The sequence below is a fragment of the Myotis daubentonii genome, chromosome 9 (assembly GCF_963259705.1).
Source record: "Myotis daubentonii chromosome 9, mMyoDau2.1, whole genome shotgun sequence".
NCBI classification, from domain to species: Eukaryota; Metazoa; Chordata; class Mammalia; order Chiroptera; family Vespertilionidae; genus Myotis; species Myotis daubentonii.
Genome location: NC_081848.1, coordinates 19,778,330 through 19,804,300, shown reverse-complemented (window position 1 = coordinate 19,804,300; position 25,971 = coordinate 19,778,330). Strand labels below are relative to the sequence as shown.

At 38.4% G+C, this 25,971-nt stretch overlaps 1 protein-coding gene across 1 annotated transcript in view; it reads left to right on the top strand.

Annotated features, from left to right (window-relative positions):
- The window catches only part of CNTN5 (contactin 5), a 205,783-nt gene that overhangs the window by 178,677 nt on the left and 1,135 nt on the right, over positions 1-25,971 (top strand). Inside the window, exons 9-11 of the mRNA XM_059710643.1 lie at positions 9,391-9,540; positions 20,693-20,763; positions 23,118-23,352. Of these exons, the coding sequence (XP_059566626.1) occupies positions 9,391-9,540; positions 20,693-20,763; positions 23,118-23,352 (456 nt within the window). The remainder of the gene's footprint in view (positions 1-9,390; positions 9,541-20,692; positions 20,764-23,117; positions 23,353-25,971) is intronic.

The following is a 25,971-nucleotide window of genomic DNA, read 5'->3' as shown; positions in this document are numbered from 1 at the left end:
GGGCCTCTACTATATATATATATACTTTGAATATTTTGACACAAGCTATGGACAAATGAAATTGTATGTTAGGGGAAGCTCAGGCATTTGAACTAAATGTTAGTTTGGGGATTATTTGTTTTAGAAGTCCTTACTATAAAGTTACATCTTTATCTTTCAAATATAATTTGGATCCTGGAAACATTTTAAGTTGGGAGTTTTTAAAATTCTGTTCAGCAAGTACTTATTAAAAAATCAGTGATTGCACTATATAAGAAAAGAGACATTTTTTCAGAAATATATTTCTATAAATGATTGATTTTATTTGCCCTTTATAGTAATAGGGCTCTAGCAGGATGTCTCTTAACCTAATGAGGCCACTCGTTTTTCTAACACTCAGCATCTCTTGGAGCTACTGGTAGAGGCATGACATCCTCCAGGCAAACCTGCCAAGGATCAGTCCTCAATGCTTGTGTGCTCTAAAGTAGCTGTTTTAAATGTAGTCTGCTTTTACCAGCTCCTAGCACAGTCTCACACAACTTCTTTCATGCTCCTGACAGGGAAAGAAATCCCTCTAGAGCCACATCAGCAGCGGGCCTTTTGTTTTAATAGTTGCTCTCTCATCTAAAACAATTTCAGTAGAGATAAGCTCTAAGGCATAAATATCTATTGGAAAAAAAATGGGTTTGAACTCTCTGATAAAGTTAATGCAATTCATAAGCTAGTATTTAAAAAGCACTTAAGATTCCTTCATACATCAACATGAATACAAAGAATAGTGAGTTCTTCATTTTTGACAAATGAAGTAATGAGTTGCACCTGGACCTTCTAGCTGAGCACCTGGAATTAACTTTTTAATACTGCCTACCCCCAAATCAGACTCACATCAGGTGACTGGGAATGGGACTAATTTACTCATTTTGAAGAGAGTATGAAAACAATGATAAAAATAATTTCACTTGCAGACCCTTATCCTGGTTAAACAAATTGCTTTTGATTTGGAAACCTAACTTTCTTCTTCATATTACTGAGCAGTATCAGCTGACCTCGTTTTTAACTATGTCTGTTTAGAAAGAACAAATCACTTATAATCATAGAATTGATTTGTCATTGTTCATTCAAATATGTTATTTACTGTTCTTCTATCAGTGGATACATCTTCTGTCCTTGGATGTTTTCCACTGATTGATTGGTTGATTACATTTGTCAACCAGACAGGCTTATTTAGTTTTCATATAATTATTTAATGAAAGTCTTGGATGAAATTATTTTACTAGAAGGCATTTTGACAAGTTTCTCCCTGAATCAATATAGGATCATCCACTGTCTTTAGTTGCTGTGTGTTGTCTATGAAGCAGAATGTCTTATCCCCATTGTTCCAGAAAGATCATCTTTATAATATAACTAGAGGCCTGATGCATGACATTCGTGCAAGAGTAGGCCTTCCTTCCCCTGGTGCCAGCACCAGCTTCCCTCTGGCAACCGGGACCCAGGCTGGCTTCCCTCTGGCCCGGCTTTGTCCGGAGGGACATCTGTTCTAATTAGCATATTACCCTTTTATTATTATAGACTAGGGGCCCAGTGCACGAAATTTGTGCACTGGGTGTGTGTGTGGGGGGGGGGGAGTGTCCCTCAGCCCAGCCTTCCCCCTCTCACATACTGGGAGCCCTCAGGCGTTGACCCCCATCACCCTCCAATCACAGGATCGGCCTGGGCAGGGGACCCTCATTTCCCCCCATCACTGGTTCTGCCCCCGGCCCAGGCCTGATGCCTCTGGCCCAGGCGTCAGGCCTGGGCAGGGGACCCCCAGACCTCTCCGATTGCTGGCTCTGCCCCTTGCCCAGGCCTGATGCCTCGGCCAGAGGCGTAGACCCCCATCACCCTCCAATCGCCTGATCGGCTCCTTGCCCAGGCCTGACGCCTCTGCCAGAGATGTCAGGCTTGGACAGGGGACCCCCATCTCCCCCCGATCACTGGCTCTGACCCCCACCCAGGCCTGAGGCCTCTGGCCCAGGAATCATGCCTGGGCAGGGGACCCCCATCTCCCTCTGATCGCTTGCTCCAACCCCCGCCCAAGCCTGACGCCTCTGACCCAGGCTTCAGGACTGGGCAAGGGGACCATCATATCCCCCCAATCCCCAGCTCCGCCCCCCCAGCTCCCCGCGGTTGCAGGCTCCGCCCCTGCCCAGGCCTAATGCCTCTGGCCTGGGCGTCCGGCCCGGGCAGCGGGGACCCGCAGCTGCAGCAGCCCCGCGATCATGGGCTCCGCTTTAAGCCCAGTCAAGGGACCCCTAGCTCCTGGGACTGCCAGCTTTGACCGTGTCCAGCTCCCATCGCTGGCTCCACCCCTACTTCATGCTATCACTGGCCAGGGCGGCAAAGGTGCCTGATTCTCCGATCATGGCTGGGGGGCAGGGCAAAGCTCCCCCCTGGGTTTCCAATCACTGTCAGTGGCAGGGGGCTTCTTCCTGCTTTCCCTTTCACCTCCCTGCATTGTGCCTACATATGCAAATTAACCGCCATCTTGTTGGCAGTTAACTCCCAATCTTAGTTGGCAGTTAATTTGCATATAGCCCTGATTAGCCAATGAAAAGGGTAGCGCCGTACGCCAATTACCATTTTTTCTCTTTTATTAGTGTAGATACCTGCCAGGCTTTAAAAATTCCTTCTTTGGTGAACATTCTCCATTTTCTTTAGTCTCCAAAATATTGCTTTTGAAATAAAAAATCCTAAGTTTTACTTAAAAGTTTGTTTCTAATTTATTTTATATTGCACATTATTTCATCAAAAATATTAATAACTTCAACTCATGCTTTTTTGTAGCCCTTACAAGTAGCAATGAATTTTGGATTTCTAAATCTTATTTTTGTTTTCCTTTTTAAAGAGAAATTAGAATTAAGGATGGTGGAAAAGATGTGATATAAGGGAAGGAAACTTTAAAATCTATATGGTAAGAAAATATAAATACATGTAGCTTTGGGAGGAAGGATATTTTTATATTTTAAATTAAAGTTCCTTTTAAACATACAGTCTGAATAATTACATCAAAATTAAAACAGAAACTGTTCCAATTTTTATCACAACTATTTGAATTCCCCTTTTATTCTGAATTCAATAAAAATTTATCAAGCAGCTTTCAGCTAGTATTCTAGGCACTTAGGATATATGAGTGAACAAAACAAAACCAAAAATACCTATCCGTGTGAAGATTGTATTCTCATGGGTAACGACAAACAATAAAGAGAGAACTAATAAACAAGGAAATGATATAGTATTAAAGAACTTAATGAATGGAAAAATAAAGATAGTATTGTAAAGAGAATCCAAAGTGCTGTGGTAGCCCTAAAACTCACTCTGTTCCTGACTCACTGATCTCATGTTCCCGCACATACTGCTGCTAATGCCTTTGCACTATTTACTTCTTCAACCTGGGATGTTTCCCCCCAGATATTGGCATAGTTAAACCTATACTTCCTTCAAAAGTTTATTCAAGTGTACCTTCTCAGTGAGGCTTATCCCAAACACTCTGTTTTAAATTTCAACCTGGCTGTGAAGAAAAGGGAGCCCTCATGCACTGTTGGGATTGCAAATTAGTGCAGCCACTGTGGAAAACAGTATGGTATGGGGGATCCTCAAAAAGGAAAAATAGAACTACCATATCACTCAGTAATTCCACTTCTGGGTGTTTATTTTAAGAAACCTTAAAATGCTAATTTAAAAAAAATGCACCCCTATGTTTACTGCATCACTATTTACAATAGCCAAGATATGAAAGCAACCTGTGTCTATCAATAGATGAGTGGATAAAGAAGATATGGTACATATATATAATCGAATATTACTCAACCATAAAAAGGAATTAAGTCTTGCCATTTGTTACTACATGGATGGACCTATAGGGCATTATGCTAAGTGAAATAAGTCAGACCGAGAAAGACAAATATCATGTGATTTCAACTATATGCAGAATCCTATCTAATAAAAGAGAAACATGGTAATTAGTGTACGACTGCAACCCTTCCCATTGGCTAATCAGGGCGATATGCAAATTAACTGTCAGCCAAAATGGCCACCGGCAGCCAGGCAGCTTGAAACTAACATGGGGCTTGCTTGCTTCAGTGACAGAAGAAACCAACGTTCCCCGCCTGCCTTGCCGGCCTCTGAACTTGCAGTTTGAAACATAGTTACAAATATAGAAGCTAAACAAAACCCCCAGAAACCTGCTTTCAGTGAGCCGGGATCTCAGAGCTAGAGTTGATACAGAGTTTCGATTATAAAACACAAACAAACCAGATACCTGATTTCAGCAGCAGAGGCCTCAGAGCTGGAGTCAGAGCTAAAGCTGGCCCAGAATAAAAAAAAGAAAAAGAAAAAGAAAAAAACAAGCAGTTGGGAACTTCAGTCACCCACCAGCCTGAAGACAGCCCTCAGTCCCTCATCCAGGCTAGCCAGGCACCCCAGTGGGGACCCCCACCCTGAATGGTGTGTGACCAGTTGCAAACAGCCATCATCCCCTCACCAAGGCTGGCCAGGCACCCCTGTGGGGACCCCCACCCTGAATGGTGTGTGACCAGCTGCAAACAGCAATAATCCCCTCACCCAGGCTGGCCAGGCACCCCTGTGGGGACCCCCACCCTGATCTAGGACACCCTTCAGGGCAAACAAGCCAGCCCCCACCCATGCACCAGGCCTCTATGCTATATAGTAAAAGAGTAATATGCCTCTCAGCACCGGGATCAGCGGACTGTGAGGCCTCCCAGCACCAGGATCAGCAGAGCTGAGAGGCCTCCCGGCACCAGGATCAGTGTGACAGGGGGCAGCACCCAAACCCCCTGATCACCCTGCGGCTCTGTGTGTGACAAGGGGCGGGGCCACAACCTCCCTATCCACCCTGCTCTGTTCGTGACAGGGGAAGGTGCCCCAACCCCCTGATCAGCCCTGCTCTGTGCCTGATAGGGGGGAGCTCCCCAAGCCCCTGATCACTCTGCGGCTCTGTGTGTGACAGGGTGCAGCGCCCCAACCCTCCCCCCCCCCCACGGGCCCTGCTCTGTGTGTGACAGTGTAGAGCCATAACCTCCCCATCGGCCCTGGCCTGAGTGTGAGAGTGGCGGCGCCCCAACCCCCTGATTGGCCCTGCTCTGTGGGTGATAGAGGGCGGCGCCCCAATCCCCCCTCCATGGGCCCTGCTCTGTGTGTGATGGGGTAGAGCCATAACCTCCCCATCGGCCCTGCCCTGAGTGTGACAGTGGCAGCGCCCGAACCCCTTATCGGCACTGCTCTGTGGGTGATAGAGGGCGGCGCCCCAACCCCCTGATCCTCCCTGCTCTGTGCGTGACAGGGGGGAGCTCCCCAACCCCCTGATTGGCCCTGCTCTGTGCGTGACAGGGTACGGAGCCCCAACCCCCCTGATGAGCCCTGCTCTGTGCGTGACGGGGGGCAGTGCCCCAACCCCCTGATTGGCCCTGCTCTGTGCATGACAGGGTACAGAGCCACACCCCCCGGATGGGCCCTGCTCTGTGAGTGACAGGGGGCAGCGCCCCAACTCCCTGATTGGCCCTGCTCTGTGCATGACAGGGGGTGGTGCCGCAACCTCCCCATCGACCCTGCCTTGAGTGTGACAGGGGGTGGTGCCCCAACCCCATAATCGGCCCTGCTCTGAGCCCGACCAGGGGCTGCACCTAGGGATTGGGCCTGCCCTCTGCCACCTGGGAGCAGGCCTAAGCCAGCAGGTCGTTATCTCCCGAGGGGTCCCAGACTGCGGAGAGGGCACAGGCCAGGCTAAGGGACCCCCCCTCCCCACCAAGTGCACAAATTTTTGTGCACCGGGCCTCTAGTATAAAAATAAAAAATAAATGAACAAATAAAACAGAGATAAAGTCATAAATACAGAGAACATTTTGATGGTTGCCAGATGGAATGGAGGGTTAGGGGAATAGATGAAAAAGGGGAAAGGATTAAGATGTACAAATTGTCAGTTATAAAAAAAACCACAAGGATGTAAAGTACAGCTTAGGATATATAGTCAATAATATTGTAATGAGTATGTATGGTGTCAGATCGGTACAACACTTACCAGAGTGATCACTTCATAAGTTATATAAGTGTCTAACTACTATGTTGTACACCTGAAACTAATATAATATTGTATGTCAACTATAACTGAAAAGTCTAAAAAATTATTTAAAAATGTATGAATAAACACATTTCAACCTGCCTGCTATGGACTGTATTGAGTTCCCCTACCCCGCAAATATTCAAATGTTGAAGCCCTCACCTCCCATTGTGACTATATTTGGAGATGGGAGCTCTAAGGATATCAAATAGGTGATTGTACAGGGTGGGGCAAAGTAGGTTTATAGTTATGAGTACATACAACACAGAGTTTATTCTTGTATTATTATTATTTTTTAATTATATTTTCCATATGAACAACTGTAAACTTACTTTTGCCCCACCCTGTATAAATGAGCCTGGATTTTAAGGGAGAGACTTAAAATAAAGATAAAAATTGGGAAATTATTGGCATATAAATTACATTTAAAATCATGAGACTGCATGTTATCTCCAAGGATATAAGTTTAAAATAGATTATAAAAATGGAAGGCTAGAGCATTTCAATAGTAAGAAGTTGTGGAGAAGAACAACCAGCCAAAGAATACAGAGGTAAAGCAACAATTTAGTTAAAGGGAAAACCAAGACCATGTGATCTACTGTAAGACAAAAGAATGAAGTATATCAAGGAGGGGAATGTAATCAACTATGTCAAATGTTGATGATCTATCAATATGAGGCCTGAGGATTGAACATGGAGATCATTGGTGACTTTGACGACAGCAGTTTTAGTACAATAGTAAAAACTCAAGTCTCACAAAAATGGATGCAAGAGATAATGGAAGAGAAATTAATATGGGCAACTCTTTTAAGGAGTTTTGCTGCAAAAGGAAATGGAAAAATCAATATATTTCACAGTCAGAAATGTCATAATTTGCTTATGGGTGGAGTGGGACAGGGGGAAAAGAAAGGAATTCAGGACAACCCCAATATTTTGGCTACAAAATCTATAAGAATGCAATCATCATATACTAAATAAGGAATACTCCAGAAGTAGGTAGGGGAACTTCAGGTTGAAAGCCTTATCCAAGTAGAAATATCTAATAACCCATTGGACATATCAACCTGGAGTTTAGGGAGGAGGTTCATTGCTGAAAATTTTAGAGGCATCAGCATACAGAGGGTATTTAAAACCCTGAGAGTGGATTAGATCACCATGGAGTAAGGAAATGGGGAAGAGCTCCTAGAACTGGAATGCATCTGGAAGAGGAAAAGAGCCCAGCAACTGAGACAGCTAAAGATGTCAGGTAGGAGAAAAACAAAAGTTAAATTTTGAAAAAATATTTCAAACAGAATTATCAACTGTGTCAGGGGATGATGCTAGGTCATGGAAAATGAGGAAGAGAGATCTTACCATAGGGTTTTAGTAGCAGAGACCATTGGTAATTTGGACAGGATGAGTTAAGATGGAATGCAAGGAATAAAAGACTTATTGGAGTGGGCTCAAGAGAGAATAGAAGAAAAATAATCAGTAACAGCAAGTAATAGCACAAACAACCCTCAAGAAGTTTTGCTATAAAAGACGCATAGAAACTGAGTGAAGGATGGAAGGATAAGAAATTTTGAGAGAATTTTGTTTGTTTGGGTTTGGTTTGGTTTGGTTTGGTTTGGTTTGGTTTGGTTTGGTGGGAAAGACACCTGCATGCTTGTTACATTGATGGAAAAAAAATCTATTAGAGACATTTGGTTGGTGGTAGGGAGAGAGAGAGACACAACTGAGATGGATTGGTTATTCTTCTTTATGGTAACTTAAGATGGCCACCCCTTGAGAAGCAGTAAGTGTCCTTAGAGGGGATTCAGGATCCTATTAAACAGTTGGAAGAATGTTCAGAGAAAAGAATGAGTATACAGGGAATTTTGCTAATGGTGGGTTATGAATTCCAACGGTCAAACCAAAAGGATTTTCAAAGACTAAAGAAAGATGGTAACTGGGACAGAAAAGCAAATGAGCAGAATTCTATGGGGATTCCAGTAAAAAAGATGAGAGATGACCTAGAGGTCTAGAGTTGCTTGATGAGACTGACAGAAACTGAAATACATGAAACAGTGAGGTGAGTCCTTGTGGACCCAAGGCAAGTATTGGCAATACAGGGTAGGCTAGGGGTTGGGGAAGGCTGAGTGTCTGGGGATCTCTCCTTCCCACCTTTATGTTTGGCAGGCACAGCTCAGCAGTTCAGCAAGCTATGGACTGAACAGTGGCTCTTCCTCGCCCCGCTCCCCCCTCCCCATCTCTTTGACTCCAGGGATATTTATTGTTCAGTTTCCAGTGCAGAGGTGACAGACTTTTTTCCAGGTCTTCATTTCCCTGCTTTAAAAAATCAGCTGTGCAAGGGCTGTGAAATCTGTCAGGCAAACCACACTATCTATACTCCGGCCTTCACCTTTCACAGAGCTGATTATTTGGTAAAATTCTCCTGATGCATTTCAAAAGAGATTTTCGTGAGAAATCCAAATGCATTTAATTCCACCTTGTCATAGCGAAAACTGCACTGAGTCATCAAATCAAGAGCTCCCCAGCCCCTCCCATCCATGATTAAACAGAAACCCAGGACAGGATACAAATCCAGGGGATCTTTGCAAATCCTAAGGGTGATCCTTTTCTCCTTTTCTCTCCCCATTTTCACCCCTGTAATAAACGTTCTTCCAGAAATATTTCCTAGACAGCAGAGATGTGTGAACAAGAAAGGCAGTCTCAAATAAAGCATACATATGATATAAGAAATTTTACTATGTGGTAACTATATTGACCAACAATCTTATACTTTAATAAAATCAAAATTTAGTACAAAAGTCACTCCAAGGAGAGTTCAGAGGTTTCCCTTAGCTCCTACAAACTGGAGTTTTTAAATTGGAAAGGTGTGTTGTTAATCTGCTGCTTGGAACTGCCAAGTGGCTAAGCATGTTTGCCAGAACTGGAAGAGACAAACCGCTCAAGAAGTTTCCCTAGAAATTGAAGAGCTGTTTGCTTAAATTATATCACTGGGTGTCTTCTCTGGGGCTGAGGGATTGACACAATGATTTTTAGTACAGATAATGGCAAGTTATAGTATGGCGATTCATGTATAACGATGAGGTAGAAAGAATTCTAAATCACTACAAGTGCTTACTTCCTGAAGATTGATTTTGATTTGACTAATGAGACCAGAGGTGACACCATGGCCATGTGTGATGAGGAAGTAGGCATCAGCCTGCGGATCCTGTCAGGGCCTGTGGTACCCTTGATTGCTAGTTGTGGCCATTTCCCAGTCCTCCTAATGACATGAAATCTCCTAATGACATGAAACCTCTGTCTCTCCATAGTCCCAGAAATCATAACAGGGGACATGGAGTCAGCCATGGCGGTGGACTTGAACCCCTGGGTGGAATATGAATTTAGAGTGGTTGCCACCAATCCGATTGGGACTGGAGATCCAAGCACCCCATCTCGAATGATCCGCACCAATGAAGCAGGTAAGAGTGAGAATTACATTTGTTATGCCTCTAATCACTTTGAGAGCAAGCTGAATTAACCATGATTGCTTGCTTTAGTATAATCTTTCCGGATTCATTTACCTAGACCTCATAAAAACATTTGGGTTAACATAGGAGGTCACGGTTCAATTCCAGGTTAGGGCACATGCCTCGCTTGCAGCTTGATCCCCAGTAGTGCGTGTGCAGGAGGCAGTTGATCAATGAGTCTCTCTTATCATTGATGTTTCTATCTCTCTCTCCCTTTCTCATCTTTTCTGAAATCAATAAAAATACATTTAAAAAAAAGATTAATCTTTTATGTCCCTATAAAATTGGATATAAAAATATCTAGTAGGGCACTAGCTTAGGTAAACACAAATGTCAATAATATTGATGAGAACAATCTGAAGACAATAGATAAATGAAGGGGGTAGATTGCAGATACACGGAGGGGGAAAAAAACAAAATTTAATGATTTTGAACTCAATGATAACATATGAATCTCAAAAATCATTAGAATATAAGTCATCCACCTGGTATGGCTCAGTGGTTGAGTGTCAACCCATGAATCAGCAGCTCACAGTTCAATTCCCAGTCAGGACACATGCTCAGGTTGCAGCTCGATCCCCAGTGGGGGGCATGCAGGAGGCAGCTGATCCATGATTCTCTCTCATCATTGATGTTTCTATCTCCCTCTTCCTCTCCCTTCCTATCTCTCTAAAATCAATAAAAATATTTTTTTAAAAAGAATATAAAAGCACTGAGAATGGGGCTTTTGTTTTATTTGTTCACTGTTCTATCTCTAGCACCAGGTAGTGTCAGGCACTAGTGCTCATGTGTCTTTGTTGAAAGATTAAAAGGGAATATTTTTTTATTCTTTTATATGTCCCTAAGTACACCAGTACCTAGGTCAGAGACACATTTACATAGAAAACTAATAATTAAATGTGTCTATTTTGTATTATAGTTACAGAATTGGACCAAAAATTTGACTTGTGACTTTTTACAAATTTAAAGTTTATAATAACTAATCTATCAAAAGAGTTGATTCTTTCTCTAAAACACAGTAGGTCCGGTTCTTTTAAAAAAGTGTTTCTCTAAAACACACTTGTTTTTGTTGTTGCTGTTTTTAAGAAAAAAAATCTCAAATCTTCAACTTATTGCATTAAGTGTGAATAACCTTACAAAAGATATTCCAATTCTTTCCATGTAAAATTTAAGCAACCAAGAAAGTACAAAATAAAGTAGTCTAAATATGTTGGAAAATATTCATTCACAGAAAATCCAACTTTTCTGCTTTTATGATTTGCCTATTACAAGTTGTTTTATTTGCTACTTTTTCAATAGTGTGAGTTTAACTGAACATTAATTGCCTGGTTGGATTTTCATGCATTCATAAAATCAGTCATGCTTTCATTGTGTACAGGTGCTCATTAATTAATAGTGTAACAGTTTAGTCACTCCTCATTTTATGTACTCTCTGTGCAGATATTGAAATAACTGCCAATATTAGTACTTATGCATACATATTTTCTAAAAAGCTCTGCCTTATTTTGCATATAGTTAATTGTGTTTAAACAAAGGCAAAGATTACTGCCTAATTCAGTGGCTCTTTATAAATATTCATTTTGAAAATAAATAATCTGTTTGGGAGGAATAATCCTTTTAGATTTTTTTATAGCATAAATCTCCTTGTGCTATTAAAAAGAATTTTAGTAAAAAGCACTTACTTTCCCAGCTCAAATGTATTCAGGTGATGCATTTTAAAAGATTTCTCCCTTGACTGCTTCTGCATCTACCTCAATTATACAGCCCCTGTCTCTCCATTTTATCGAGTTCTATATACATGACATACTTTAGTCCATTAAAATCTTATGGAAGAGAAGAGAAATAGCATGAAAAATGCATGAAATGCTCTCCTTTGAAAGCGAGTTGAAGAAGGCTTGTACCACCTACTTTACGTTTCCTGTGCTTTGGTACAACACAGGGTTAGAGCTACTAATGGTGTTGAACCAAGTGTTGAGTTTTGTGCCTGTCTCGTCAGGCAGCACAGATTAAAAGAGACACCAATATCCTGAGATGTTCTCTCCAGTCGCTCACTCTGCCTCTATTAAGTATATGTCCTGTATTGTCCTGTATTTCAAAAGATGATCCTGCTCTAATAGACCAAGTAAACTTTGAAAATCAACGGAGCTGCTTAGAAGAGAAAAGGTTTCACATTCAGGATATGGAATTGAAAGTTTTGTGTCCTTATAAAATTCTCTTATTTACTAGAATATTCTAAATACCAAAGCAGCTTTAGTAAAGCATTTTTGCCTTAGAATTACTCCTTTCCCACACACCAAAAAGTTAATTATTTTGCAATTTCCTCTAAGATATATTTTGAATTTTCTAGTCATCAAAACACTGTTAGTAGTAAATAAATATAAAGTAAATTGATTTAGTTTGACTTTTTATTATTAAGATGTCAAAATAGTAATAAAAATATGTTTTACTTTAACGTACATTTATATTTATCTATAGTACAATTTTATTACAAGTTTTAGATAGAGATACCCCTGTATTTTATTTTAGAAATGTGTTACATCATCAAAACAGTATATATATTTGGGTTGCATAATGGAAATGCTTTCTCTATTATTTAAAAAGATGATACTCAGGAGGAAACACATTTTAGGATATGGATTTGAAATATATGCTATGGTAGAAATGAAAAAAAATATGCAAAAGTGAATACAGTACAGCAATTCTCTCATTTAATTAAACTGCAATATTCTATGAGTTACATATTTATAACATAATTGTTGAGAGATAAATGAAAAGGTGAAGGATAGAGGTAACAATGTGATTTACCTCTGTAATTTACGAAATAGTGTAAACTTGTTAGTATCAAAGCCCTTGGCATATATCTCAATATTTGCAGTTTTCTTTACTTCAAATGATGACTAATTTTATATATCTGAAATTAAGATTTTGAGTTTTAGAGTTAGGCAGATCTAAATTAATGTTCTTCTCATCCACTTGCTAGCAGTGAACTTGGTAAGATACACAAATTGTTTTGAGGCTCAATTTTCTCAGTTATTAAATGGGGATAATAGCACTACTTACCTCTTTGGACCATTGTATTGAATAAGATAATGCCTGTAAAGAGCTTAGCATAATACCTGTACATGATCAATGCTTACTATTACCCACTTATTATTATTATTTTTATCATTGATTTTTATTGTGTTGTTACTTTATTATGTGGAAATTTAAACTATAGTAACCACGCGCGAGCTGCTTTTTTCATACTGAAGAAGCATTTTCAGGTTAAACATATGTTGGTCACTATGGTTAGGGCCATCCAGTCTCTTGGCTTGCCGCTGGCTCCTCCAAAATGTTCTCCCATTGAGCAGTCTCTGCTGCTGGCTTCGTGCCCTCAGGCCCTGCTCCTCAACCCACCAGAATGGCTGGGAGTTAGAACCTTTCAGGGTATGGTGCATACTCTGACTCTTAGGTAGGCAAGTTTCAGTGTATAAGGAGGAGTGATGTTGTCCCAACATATAGACATTTTCTTTGGATCTGATAGCATAGATAAGATGGGAACTGGGTAGAGGGAGGCAATAGGGGGACAGGAGGGGGCATCTGTAATACACTCAACAATAAATAATTTTTTAAAAAAGACAAAAGGAGCAGAGAAAAAGAAGTGTCAAATGGAAAGACCATGCTTAAAAACTTTGTTCCACATTAAAAAAGTTTGCAAAGCCGTTTAGTACACTGTTTTCTCCCCTGAAAATTCTCTTTTCAAAGTGAAATGGAAAATGTCACACACATACTTCTGGCCACAAAAGGAAAAAATATTTTTCTCCGTTTAAGAGATTATTTCTCAACCATGTGAATATGAATATGAAGTAGACAGACAGATGAACATCATTCCTAGCCTTAGCACTGTCTGCGCTATATCACTGTTATGTAACTGGTTTACTAAACAGACTGAACTCTGTAGAGTTTAAACGTAAGAGAGTTTCCTTCTTCTCTCCCACTGCTCTCCAATATGCTCCTTCTGATTTCTGGCTTCAGCCCCAACTATATCCACAGTGTGTTTAGGTACTAGTGTAGTCTCATTCTCAGCTTATAAATTTTTCATTTTGATTGAAATAAAAACTGACTTCCAATTCCATGTTTTCTTCTTCCATCCCAGCACAGGCTTGACCCAAAAGTATTTATATGTCTTTCTTTCCTTCTTTCCACTTCCTTCTCCCCCCTTCCAATCGCTGCTCTGCACACTTCTCAAATCAGACAAAAGACTAGGAAAAACTACTCAGGTGGTAAAATGTGTGGTTCTCTCTTGGGTGTTGAGTGCTCCATGTGATGGGATTTGTCCGCATGATGCTTTTCTCTCTCAGAAGGTGCATTGGGTCCTTTGGAGACTCTCCCATCGCCTACCAGGCAGTCCTATTGTGTGAGCCCAACAAGCCTACTCAATCCATCTCCATATTGTCCACTTGGCCCACAGTAATGATTGCCCATTCCTGTGCTGCCAAATTCTAGAAACACACAGTATTCTCAAGAATTAATTTGCTCGCTGCTCTGGTAACATCGTGTGGGGCTGGGCCATCATTACAAAATCTTGAACCTCATGGCATCAGCCAGTGTGAAGAGTAATAAGCGTCTGTACTCTGCAGCAGTTATTTTGCTCCTCTTCTTACTTAGCTTGGGGGGGGGGGGGATTAGGCACTCCGACTTCTCTTCTACTGACAGCTGGGGGTGGAGAGAGATACCACAGCACATCCATCTGCTGTACTGACGACCTTCTTCCAAAACATTCCTTGTGCTAACATCTGGAGGGGTAATGGGAAAGGGCCATGAAATTTTGTTTCTCTATTTCTTAGGAATTCAATGGTTTCATCCAGCCCACCTCACTTTAACCTCCAAGGTTACGTGTGACTCGTCCCAAGTCCAGAAAAGACTCATTTAACTTCCTACTATAATTTCTTCAGGGTTATACTCTTTCCTTCTGCAAGGACCTTGCTTTGTTCATATTTGTATCTTCACAGTTCTTGTCCATGATCACTACTTAGGAAATTTATTGGAGCTCAAATATTATAGAAGGAACACAGTAAAATACTATTGTAATATGAGATAGGGTTAGATTCCTTTTCTCTCGGGGTATGTGTATTTGCCTTGTAAATGGCACTTAATTGGGCTTTGAAGGGTAGACCAAATAGGACTCAGGCAGAATTATTTATAGGAGGAAATTAAAACTATAGTTGTCAGGCACTTATGTGTACAGAGAAAAGGCATAAGGGTTTGGGGTTTTTAAAGGTCTCTCCAAGCTATGTTTCTAAGAAAAAAAAATATAGAAAATATCAAGCATGCAGCTGAAGTAATTGGGAAATCCTGAAATAAAATACTATTAATGAGCAGTACAACTTTCTTCAACCTGAGGAGCAATTTAATTATATTAAATAAAAGAAATGGTTCTTAGTAACATTAAGAAAAGGCAAAAATCATGTCAAGCAACAGACCTCTAAGACCAAATCTCAGTAATTAGGAAAAGAGAAGAAAACAGCATGGCTTATCTAACAGAGAATAGTTTAAATCATGTAACCACTTTTGTCCAGGCAAGTCTTTTCTTCAAAATGTATACAAGAAGCAGAACTTCAGATTCATAGGCACTTTGTAAGCAAAGATGGGAACCCTTCAACAAATGCTTTTCTAAAAGAAACCTAATTGTCAGACATTTATTTTACTGATAAATAACAATACGATGAAAGAAAAGTAGAAAATTTAAGCATGAAAGATAAATGGACAATGAGAGGTTATCAACCCAGGAATAAATGTGAAACACTCAAGTTAGACTTTTTCTAACTATCTAGTCCCCATAATACGATACACCGTTCTAAATCACAAACCATGTTCCAGGCCCAGTGCTAAGCACTTGCCCTTCATTATGTCATTTAATTCTCATATTAACTCTCTAAAGCCATGAGTGTTTATCCTCATTTTACAGATCAGAAAACACATTTCTATAGTTTTAAAAACTAAGTAAGTGACAGAGCTGGAATTCTAACCCAGGTGGTGTCTTCCAAGTTGTCTCCCTCTCCACTCCCTTCTTTGTCCTCAAACTCTTCTGACCACATGGGTCAACAAATCTCATTCAAAGATTATTTTACCCATCCTCTGCTTCTACTTCCTTGTGGACCCATATAAACAAAGTTGAGAATAAGAGTTGAGGCAAACAGCATTTATTGCATGAAATATAGGTAATATTATCTCCATGAGGGAACCAAAGGACAAAGAGGTTAAGAAATATTTCCAACCAACCTGCCAAAATGGAAGTGGGATTCAGGCCAGAGCTTTCTCATTTCCACATGAACATCTTACGATTTGTGCACACCGCCTTATCTAGCCTATTGATAGGAATGAAAGCTTTATTTGAAATCCTTAGGAAACAACGCTGATATATTTTATCTTGGAAATTTTGAATTTAACTCTTCCTATAAAGTGAGCTTAAATGATAATCAGTTAACTGAAATATTGATGTGCCATGTACTTCAATCCATGTAGGGAAAATGCCTTTAAGTTTCCCTCTTGACTCCCACCTTTACTGTATAAACAACCTCCTTTCTTTCTTTCCATTCGCCTGTAACTTTCCAAACCATTCACTGGATTGGCCTTAAGCGCCTAATTTTCATCACCTCCTCAGGTCTCTAATGAAGCTGTATGGACAAAAGTAAGTTTATAGTTGTTTGTATGGCAAAAGACATGCAGGTTAGGATTATTACAGTAGTTTTATTAACTCAAAAGAATGTCACTCACAACTGTAGTCCTTACTATTGCCCACCCTTGTATAGTAAGCCATGTAAACATCTACTGTAGTAGATATTGCAAGTTATTTAAGGAAAGTAGAGAGATTGGCAAATTATTTCACCCTGCCTTCTTTTGTTTCGTTAATTAATTAATTTAAATTGAAGGTTAATTAAAGCATGTTGTTAGTGTGACTGACTTTGCTAAAATATTATACTTAAAGTTCTTTGAGACTAATGCTTAAATTCATGCATGCTGAAACTAAGGTAGCACACTATATGTTATCACTCTGAGTGTGCAATATGTCCAATGTATATGGTGAAAAGAAACAAGAGTATGATTTTCAGCATGCCAGAGAAGGCACTAAGGCAGCTAAGCATTTCCAGCTTGTGGGAAAAATATTAATTACATTAGCTGTTCTTCAAAGAGCATCGGTTAGAACAAAATTCAGGAGAATCAGAATTTAGTCTGTTATCCATGCATATAAACTTGATTCTCTAAGACAATAAACTCAGGACATTTATCAGTAGATAACTGAGGGGCAAAGGCATTTAGCTGCTTAATTTTAAATCTGGTTCTCAGTAAGTACATTAAAATATATTTGGTTTTTAAGTATATATGTATTTCTCTGAACTCAATCAAAGTATTTATTCGATGTTTGATTATATTCATTTTTTATTTCTAACAAGAATTATAGAACTTTCACACCAGAAGGGCTCTAAAAGATTAAATCAAATTTGTATATATCATGAATATGTTGTTTTATAAATAAAAGGATATAATTAAAATTAGTGGATTTCAAAGCATTGATGGCAGAAATAACTGTGTGCTACCGACTTGAAAATGAATGAGCCTGAGTTCTACTGTGCATCTGCATGTAATTAGGAAATTTAAGCCAATTAAAATTAGAATACCCATTTCACACAATGTGATCCTGACAAGAAAATATAATTCCTGAGATGCAGCTATTAAAGCCTTGTTTTCTTTTTCTATGTTGATTATACATAAATAATCCAGATTGCATAAAATTTATGCAATTAAAATATATTGTTTTTACAGTTGTACTGATATGTAATTAACCTATAACATATTGAAGGTGTACAACATGGTTTGATATATGTATATATTGTGAAATTATTACCACAATAAGTTTAGTTAATGTCCATCATCTCACATAGTTAAAAAGTTTTTTCTTGAGGTGAGAACTTTTAAGATCTACTCTCTTAGCAACTTTCAAATATACAATAAAATATTGTTAACTACAGTCTGCATGCTGCACATTACATCTCCGTGACTTATTTATCTTACAACTGGAAGTTTGTACCTTCTGACCATTTTCATCCATTTTGTACCCGCCATACCCCACCTCTGGCAACCACCAATCCATTCTTGGTTTCTTCATATTCCACATATAAGTGTCTGTCTCTTTCTGTTTAACTTATTTTACTTATTATAATCCTCTCAAGGAGCAGCCATGTTGCCACCAGTGGCAGGATTTTCTATTTTATGACTGAGTAATATTTCATACTATACAGGGTTTGGCAAAAGTAGGTTTACAGTTGTGAGTACGCGAAACAGAGTTTATTCTTGCATTATTATTTATTAATTGCATAATTTTTCATATGGTAAATGCTAAACCTACTTTTTCCCACCCCTGTATAGTACCATATTGCCTTTATCTAATCATCAATCGATGGACACTTTCGTTGTTTTCATTTCTTTAAAGCTTTAAGTTTTCTATTAGTAGTTTCTATTATATCTACTAAACATTTTTTTATTTAAAAATAGTTGGTTTTTATACACCTAGGTCTCTAAAACACAAATGGCCTATAGTGCCTTTTGTGTTATTTGTGTTAAATATTAAAATTGCAGGTAGTGTGAGAGAGGATCTTATTTTTTACATTAAATTAAATATGGGATATCTTCTCTTGAAAAGAAATTAGCAGCTGTAAGAAAACCACAAAGACTGATTTCAAATAATGAGAGAAATTTTATGCAATCTGGATTATTTATGTATAATCAACATAGAAATTACCCAAAGAAACAAATCATAGAAAATATTCCTTCCCTTTCTTGGTTGCTCAAAGTGAAAATTTTCACCACATTTTTTACCACTTTCTTTTTATTTTTATTAACACTTTTGAGAAATCTATTTTTTTTAAATAAGTGCATTAGTGACTGTGGTACTTTACAACTCTGATCTAGAGGTTCCATGCATCCTCTTTTTAGATGATATTTAAGGTCAGAATAAAATAGGAAAGGATCTTCAATGCCTAGTCTTTCCACAAAATCCATGATCCAAAATTCAGGATGGTGTCCTCAAAAAAGAGGATAAAGTCCTAACTTTGAGGTATAAACTTAACTATTTCAATGTAAATGACAATGTGTGTGTCTCTGGTAGATATGACCTGTAATGTTATTTGGCTATTAGTTGTCAGAGATTAATGTGAAACATATAATGGGGGTGCAGAGTACACTTTAAAAAAAAAACAACAAGTGCTACTAAGACAAGCCATAATGGCATTATATTAACAAATTATCTTGCTTCCACTATTTATTTGACCATGTATTGATAGTTACAATATTCAGAACTCTGAGATTTTAGCCACTGAGGGAATACAGTTAAATCAGCTCCCTTCTTGTGTGCCTTACTCATGCTATACACTAGGAAGGGAATTTAGAATTAGTCCTATATAACACTGGTTGTGGGACATGGTGTTAAGGTCATAGCTATTATATGTAACAATAACCATGACTATTACCAAAAACTCACATAAAATGATTTGCTCATTGTTCGTATAAATTGGACATATTCAGTTATTGCTATAACACTGTCATTTTTTTTTCTTAGTTGAATTTCTTGTGACTTCTTGAATGAAAGATAAAGAGGTATCCAATTTCATGTAATTCTGAGGAAATTTATGAGAGTGAACTCCATATATAAGTAAGTTTTTTTAATTCTCACCTGAAGATATCTTTTTTAAAATTGATTTGAGAGAGAGAGGAATAAAGAGAGACAGAAACATCAATGTGAGAAAGAAACATCAATCATTTTCTCCAATATGCACCCCTCCTGGGGATCGAACAAGCAATTTGGGTATGTACCCTGATGCGGAATTGAGCACACAACCTTTTGGTGTATGTGATGACACTCCAACCAACTGAGCAACCCGGCCAGGGCAAATAATCTTTAGTATACATGTAACTGTGAGAAAAGAATGATAGGTAGCTGCTGTTGTGTGTAGACTTCTACATGTGCATGAGCAAAAGAAGAACTAGTTCATGGAGCAAAGTGTCCAAGGACACTGAGGTTGGGACCCTAGCAAATGTAGTTTATTTGTTTCAGTGGAGCCAATTATATATTCACAGACTTTTCTTTTCTACCTCTCTTACTCAAGGAGAATGTTTATTTTTTATTTATTTCTAGTAGAATATAAATTCTACATAATTTTTTTCTGGTATATAAAATGCTATGTGAGTATCTACCAGTAATTAATTGCCTTTCATAGAGGCAGGTAATATATGGGAGTGAATTTATTGTTTATGAGTATATCAATGGTGTTTAAAAACTATATTCTGAGATATAAATCCAACGCTGAAGTGTAAAATTGCTCCTGCAGGCTCATAGGCTGGAAAATGATTTCTTTTAATAGTTCTCTTCATTTAACAGTTCTTCATTTGAAAATGTTTCCTTTCAGCTGCAGATTTTGTGGTTTGGTGTGGTGAAGGGGAAATTAATTCCTTTGACACATTTATTCTTTTAATATTTATTTGAAAAAGTTTCACAGGATGCTTATATATTTTGCAGTTTGCAGAGAGATACATTCTTTAGTTTTATTTTTTTAATGTTTATTTGTTTAAATAAATTTTCAATCCATGGAAGTGTTGCTAAGATTTCTTTAGAGCTAGCTCTTTAGGGGGCTCTCATAAAGCAATAATGCTAATGTCAACCTGTGGGTTTTCCAGGGAGTCTGCAAGCCCTGAAACCACAGAAAAGAGCCACATCCCTAGAAAGAAGGAGAAATAGAAATTTTGTAGGACAAAAACTAACTAACCATTAGTAGATGTCCTTATCTATAAAGTTAATTATAATTTAGACCTTACTCTCTCATAGCATGTACAAGAAGACTGGTTTGGGGATGTGGTATGTGGCTAAGAAAAACACATACCATTAATAGATTTGAAAGTAGGGTATCTGTCACAAACATCTTGTTTTAATACTAAATATCACCAGTAACTTCAAACAAACTTTGATTTGTTTATATCAGGATTTTACCCAACCTAATGATGTGTTCTTACTATAAAGACACTTAAATTACACATGTATTTATCACTTGCTCTCTGCCCATTTTATCCACAGTTCCAAAGACAGCACCCACCAACGTAAGTGGAAGAAGTGGAAGAAGGCACGAGTTAGTCATTGCGTGGGAGGTAAGAAAGCCTGTACTCAGATGTCAGAACTAGTTGAGTCCTTAGGAAATACAGCTACATATTTAGTATCTGTACTTTGTACAGGGAGACTTAATAATTTATGTTTAAATTAAGTGAAGGAACACTTTGAGCATGCATTGCTCAGATAGATATTGCCAACATCATCCTTTCTCATTTTCATACCAAGCCCCAGTTGACTTTTCTCCAAGTCTGTGGAACGCCCTCCTTTGAACAGGCTATCTCATAATAAAGTTTGATTAAAACACATCCTCTCATATATTACTTCAGATGTCTTCCTGGCTTAGCTCAATATTTAATTATGTCAAAATTAAGTAAGTAGCACCCTTGACTTATTTGGAGTCTAAAACTAGTGGGGAGGAAGGAACTGACCCCCCACTGACTTTGAGGCATAATGCCTTGCTTATCTCATTTATCCCATACAACAATCCTATTAGTGGGGATCATTTTCCTTGTGTTAAAAATCATGAAACTGAGGCAGAATTTAACTACTTTCTCTGAGAAGTAGTAGAATTGTGGACTTGGATACCAAAACTTATATTCTTTTGTCTCCCTCACCATATGATCTCCGTTCCTTATCAAAAAAGTGTGAGAGGTGCATTTATTTTTCATGAAGCCACTTTCATTTTTTGATGATAAATTACCTTATTATTCAATATAGCGATGTAGCTCACAAAACTATGCCTTAGAATATGAAAATGGAATCTAAATGAAAATGTCTACTGGAGAAAACTAAATTCCTGACACTCTAGGGACAATGATCAGATGTATAGAAAAACGTCTTTTCCCAGTAAGAAATTTTCCATGAGCATGCTCTGTCCTGCTCTTATGTCCATTCCCCTCTTCTTCAATAAAACATTTTGTCTTGTTTTGATTTCTGCAGAGGAATTAACTTTCCAATACCTGAACTTCACCGAGATCAAATTTCTCTAAATGGAATTGCTTTCCCTGTACTTTTTGTGTCAAAGTCAGCTCAGGCTGCTAGAACAAAAATTGTATAGACCAGGTGGCTTATAAATGACAAGAATTTATTTCTCACAGTGCTGGAAGCTGGAAGTCTACAATCAAGTCTACAAGCAGGTTGAGGCCTGGTGAGGCCCGATTCCTGGTTGATAGTCATTTTCTCACTGTCCTCAATGGCAGGAGGCAAGAGAGCTCTCCAGTCTCTTTTGTAAGAGCACTGATCCCATTCATGCAGGCTCTTCCCTTATAATCAAATCACCCACCAAAGGCCCTTCTTCTTATGGTATCCCTCTGGGGGTTAGGATTTCATCACATAAATTTGGGAGGGATATAAAATTCAATCTGTAGTACTTTCATTTAATAGTCTTTGTCTCTTTTATTCCACTCAATACACTTTTTTTCTCAAATCAAAATTCAAAAGAAAAAAATTTAGCAATTATTTATTGAGTATCTACAATGTGTTGAGTATTGTGCTAGGCAGTGGCTGGTAACTGTTCCATTCACTAACTAGTCAATCACAAGTACTCCTTTTTTTGATGCATAACTGATGCCCATTTAACAAATTTAAATATAAGCCTTTTAGTACAGGAAGTTTCTTGAACAAATACTATATTCCAATTTTTTCGTATGTTAGTAAAGCACAAAAGCAATTAAAAAAAAACAGTAGAAGAAAGGTTTTACATTAATGTCTCGTAGATTTTCTGTGCTAGCAGCTCAACAGAGCATCACCAGTGACAAGATTTCCCGACCCCCAGATTATATGACACTTTCCCCCAACTTGTTAAATTCTAGTGTGCAATCCAAAGGCCTTCATTTCATATATAGGACTAATTGGAGGAAATTTGTTTCACCTCAGGAGTTTTCAGTACTCTTAATACTTTCCTTAAATACCAACGAGTATTATTTAATTTTTCATCCTTTACCCTTAAAAGCCTTCTAAATTTCTAGCAACTGCCAAGTGATTATGCTATGTTGGCTTTTAATCCTATATAATAAAAGGCTAATATGCAAATTGTCCCCTCAACTGGGAGTTCAACCAGGAGCTTGACCAGGGGCCAGGGGCCCCTCCCCCTGGCCAGCCCCACCTCCAATCAGCTTCCCCTACTCCTATCAGGTGTGGGGCTGGCTGCCAACCACCCATGTCCCCTCCCCCAGCCAGCCCCACCCCTGATCAGCCCCCTTGCCCTGATCAGGGTGGGCCACCTGGACCTCATCTGTACACAGATTTGTGCACTAGGCCTCTAGTGTACCATAAAGATTTGAGTCTCCTTTTCTCTAGTTATCCATAGTTTTTTTAAAATTTAAACTTTTGGAAGAAGTGGATTTTTTAATTCATTATTTCACTTATAATTAATTGCATTTTTCTTCTTTAGCCAGTATCTGAAGAGTTTCAGAATGGGGAAGGCTTTGGCTATATTGTGGCTTTCAGGCCCAATGGAACACGTGGGTGGAAGGAGAAGATGGTGACATCCTCTGAAGCTTCGAAGTTCATTTATCGAGATGAAAGTGTCCCTCCTCTTACTCCCTTTGAAGTGAAAGTTGGTGTCTACAACAATAAAGGGGATGGACCTTTCAGTCAAATTGTGGTCATCTGCTCAGCTGAAGGAGGTCAGTTTCTTTATCCTTATTTTTATTAAATATATTTTAATATTTTATTTTGCTATACGGGTGAGATATTATTGTACAAATATTATAAAATACAGATACACCAAAATGAAAAATAAAACTCACCTATAGTCTCACTATACTTTTTAGATATATTTTTCCCAAATAATTTTCATTTAACAAAATTGATCATTCCATATCTGTTACTTCATGTTCTTCACTTTCTAATGATATATGGCAAATTTATTTCCATGATAATAACAATATTACTAATAGCTGTAGTGCATTCTATTCTCTGGATCTGCATTTAACCAACCGTCTATGGTTTGAAATGTAGATAATTTTATTTTTTAACCCATTAAATTTAAATAAAATAAATTTAAATGAAGAAACCATTTATATGAACAATAAATACGTGTATTTATGACGAATGTCATACACACCACATTACCCTGACAAAGAAGTTTCAGACAGGGTTTCCTGTCGGAAGGTTTTCACACGTGACATCTTTCAATCCCCTTGACAATGTTGCCTAATCAGCATTATTATCCCCTTTATAGATAAAAGAAAATTCAAGTTCAGAAAAGTTAAAGGTTACACAGCTTGTAATTGAGAATAAGCTCAGGTCTGTGTAATCATTAAATCCTTGATTTTTCTGTAGCACACTGCCTTCATATGCTTAATTTCATGTAATTGTCAATATAAAACCATGAGGTAGGCAGGACTTAGCAGGCAGTAAACCCATTACTCGGCTTTCTTCATCAAAATCCTGGGCTTTGTCAAGTTTTAAAACAAAAATCCCATTTTCTCAGTGAGAAAAAGCATGATAGATCTTACCCTAAAATTAGCTTTTCTTCTTAGTCCTTCTACTCAAATGCAAATTTTCCTTTGGCCCTGAGCGTAAAAATAATGACTTCCATTTCCTAAATTTGACAAATCACTGAGAAAATGTTCCACCAAAGGCAACACTTACTTGACCTTCCAAATAATGATTGTCTTTATAAACTGGCCTTTTTACTTCTTTTGTGCCACATTTGTGACTTAAAAAGCTGAAGAGAATTATTCATCTTTTTGTACTGGAGTTCATAGGAGGATATAAATAAGGCCCTTTAAATATTGAAGCACAAAAGTAGGTTCTGATTTATGTAAGATGTAGTTTTTCAAAACAAGCTGCCTTATATTTGTCTAACATAGAGCCAGATTTTAAAGCAGAGGCAGAAAGTTTATCCTAGCATAAGAATGTATCCCAAGAAACTAGAAACACCAATCACAAAGGATATATGCATCCCTATGTTCATAGAAGCACAATTTACAATAGCTAAGATTTGGAAATAGCCTACGTGCCATCAGCAGATGAGTGGATTAAAAAACTGTGGTACATCTACACAATGGAATACTATGCTGCTGTTAAAAGGAAGGAACTCCTACCATTTGCAACAGCATGGATGGACCTGGAGAGCATTATGCTAAGCGAAATAAGTCAGTTAGAGAAAGATAAATATCACATGATCTCACTCATTTGTGGAATATAATGAACAATATAAACTGATGAACAAAAACAGATCCAGACTTGAGGACTGAAAGGTCCCAGGTTCAATTCCGGTCAAGGGCATGTACCTGGGTTGCGGGCACATCCCCAGTAAGAGATATGCAGGAGGCAGCTGATCGACGTTTCTCTCTCATCAATGTTTCTAACTCTCTATCTCTCTCCCTTCCTCTCTGTAAAAAATCAATAAAATATATTTTTAAAAAAAAACAAAACACTTCCAGAGACAGTGAAGCATCAATCAGACCATCAAAACTCAGAGGGAAGGTAGGGGAGGGTGGGGGTAAGGGAGAGAGATCAACCAAAGGACTTGTATGCATGCATATAAGCATAACCAATGGACACCAGACACCAGGGGGGTGAGGGCTTGAGCAGGGGTGTGAGGGGCAATGGGGGGATAAGGACACATATGTAATACCTTCATCGATAAAGAATATATATATTAAAAAAAGAATGACCAGGAAAGTGAAGAATCAAGTAATAACAACGAATTATAGATGTTCCAATGACATACCCATGCACTTAACATCTCAAATGTCTGATGTGTTTCAGATAGAGCTGGTGGACTATATTAGTTATATTAACTCTTACAACCAAATATGAGGTAGGAATCTCAAGCCTCAATCTACTTTTCAGGAAACTGAGACTCAGAGAGGTTAAGTAACATGCTCAAATTGACACCAGGAAGTGACAGAGTTGTAAGTGACTGTAGTTAAGTGGCAGACCTGGTGTTTGAACCTAAGTGTGTATGACTCCAAAGCTCATACTTTTAACCACTACCCTATACTATATCATCAGGAATGTATATAATAATATTTTATTAATGTATTATGTTATTATATATAGTAACATTTTGTAGTATGTTACACCAAAAATCTATTTTGAACTACATGTTTTATTCAGGAAGTCCTTACTCTTGTTGCCTTAAAATTTCTTCAACCTAATCATCGAGCACATAGCCCCAAAGGTTACATAAGATGAATTTGAGGCGTTTGTGCACATGTTTTGTATGTTAACACCAGTGCTGCCTTTAAGAAATCCAGAATTGTACTTTCCTTGTCAACTTTTGCTTTGAA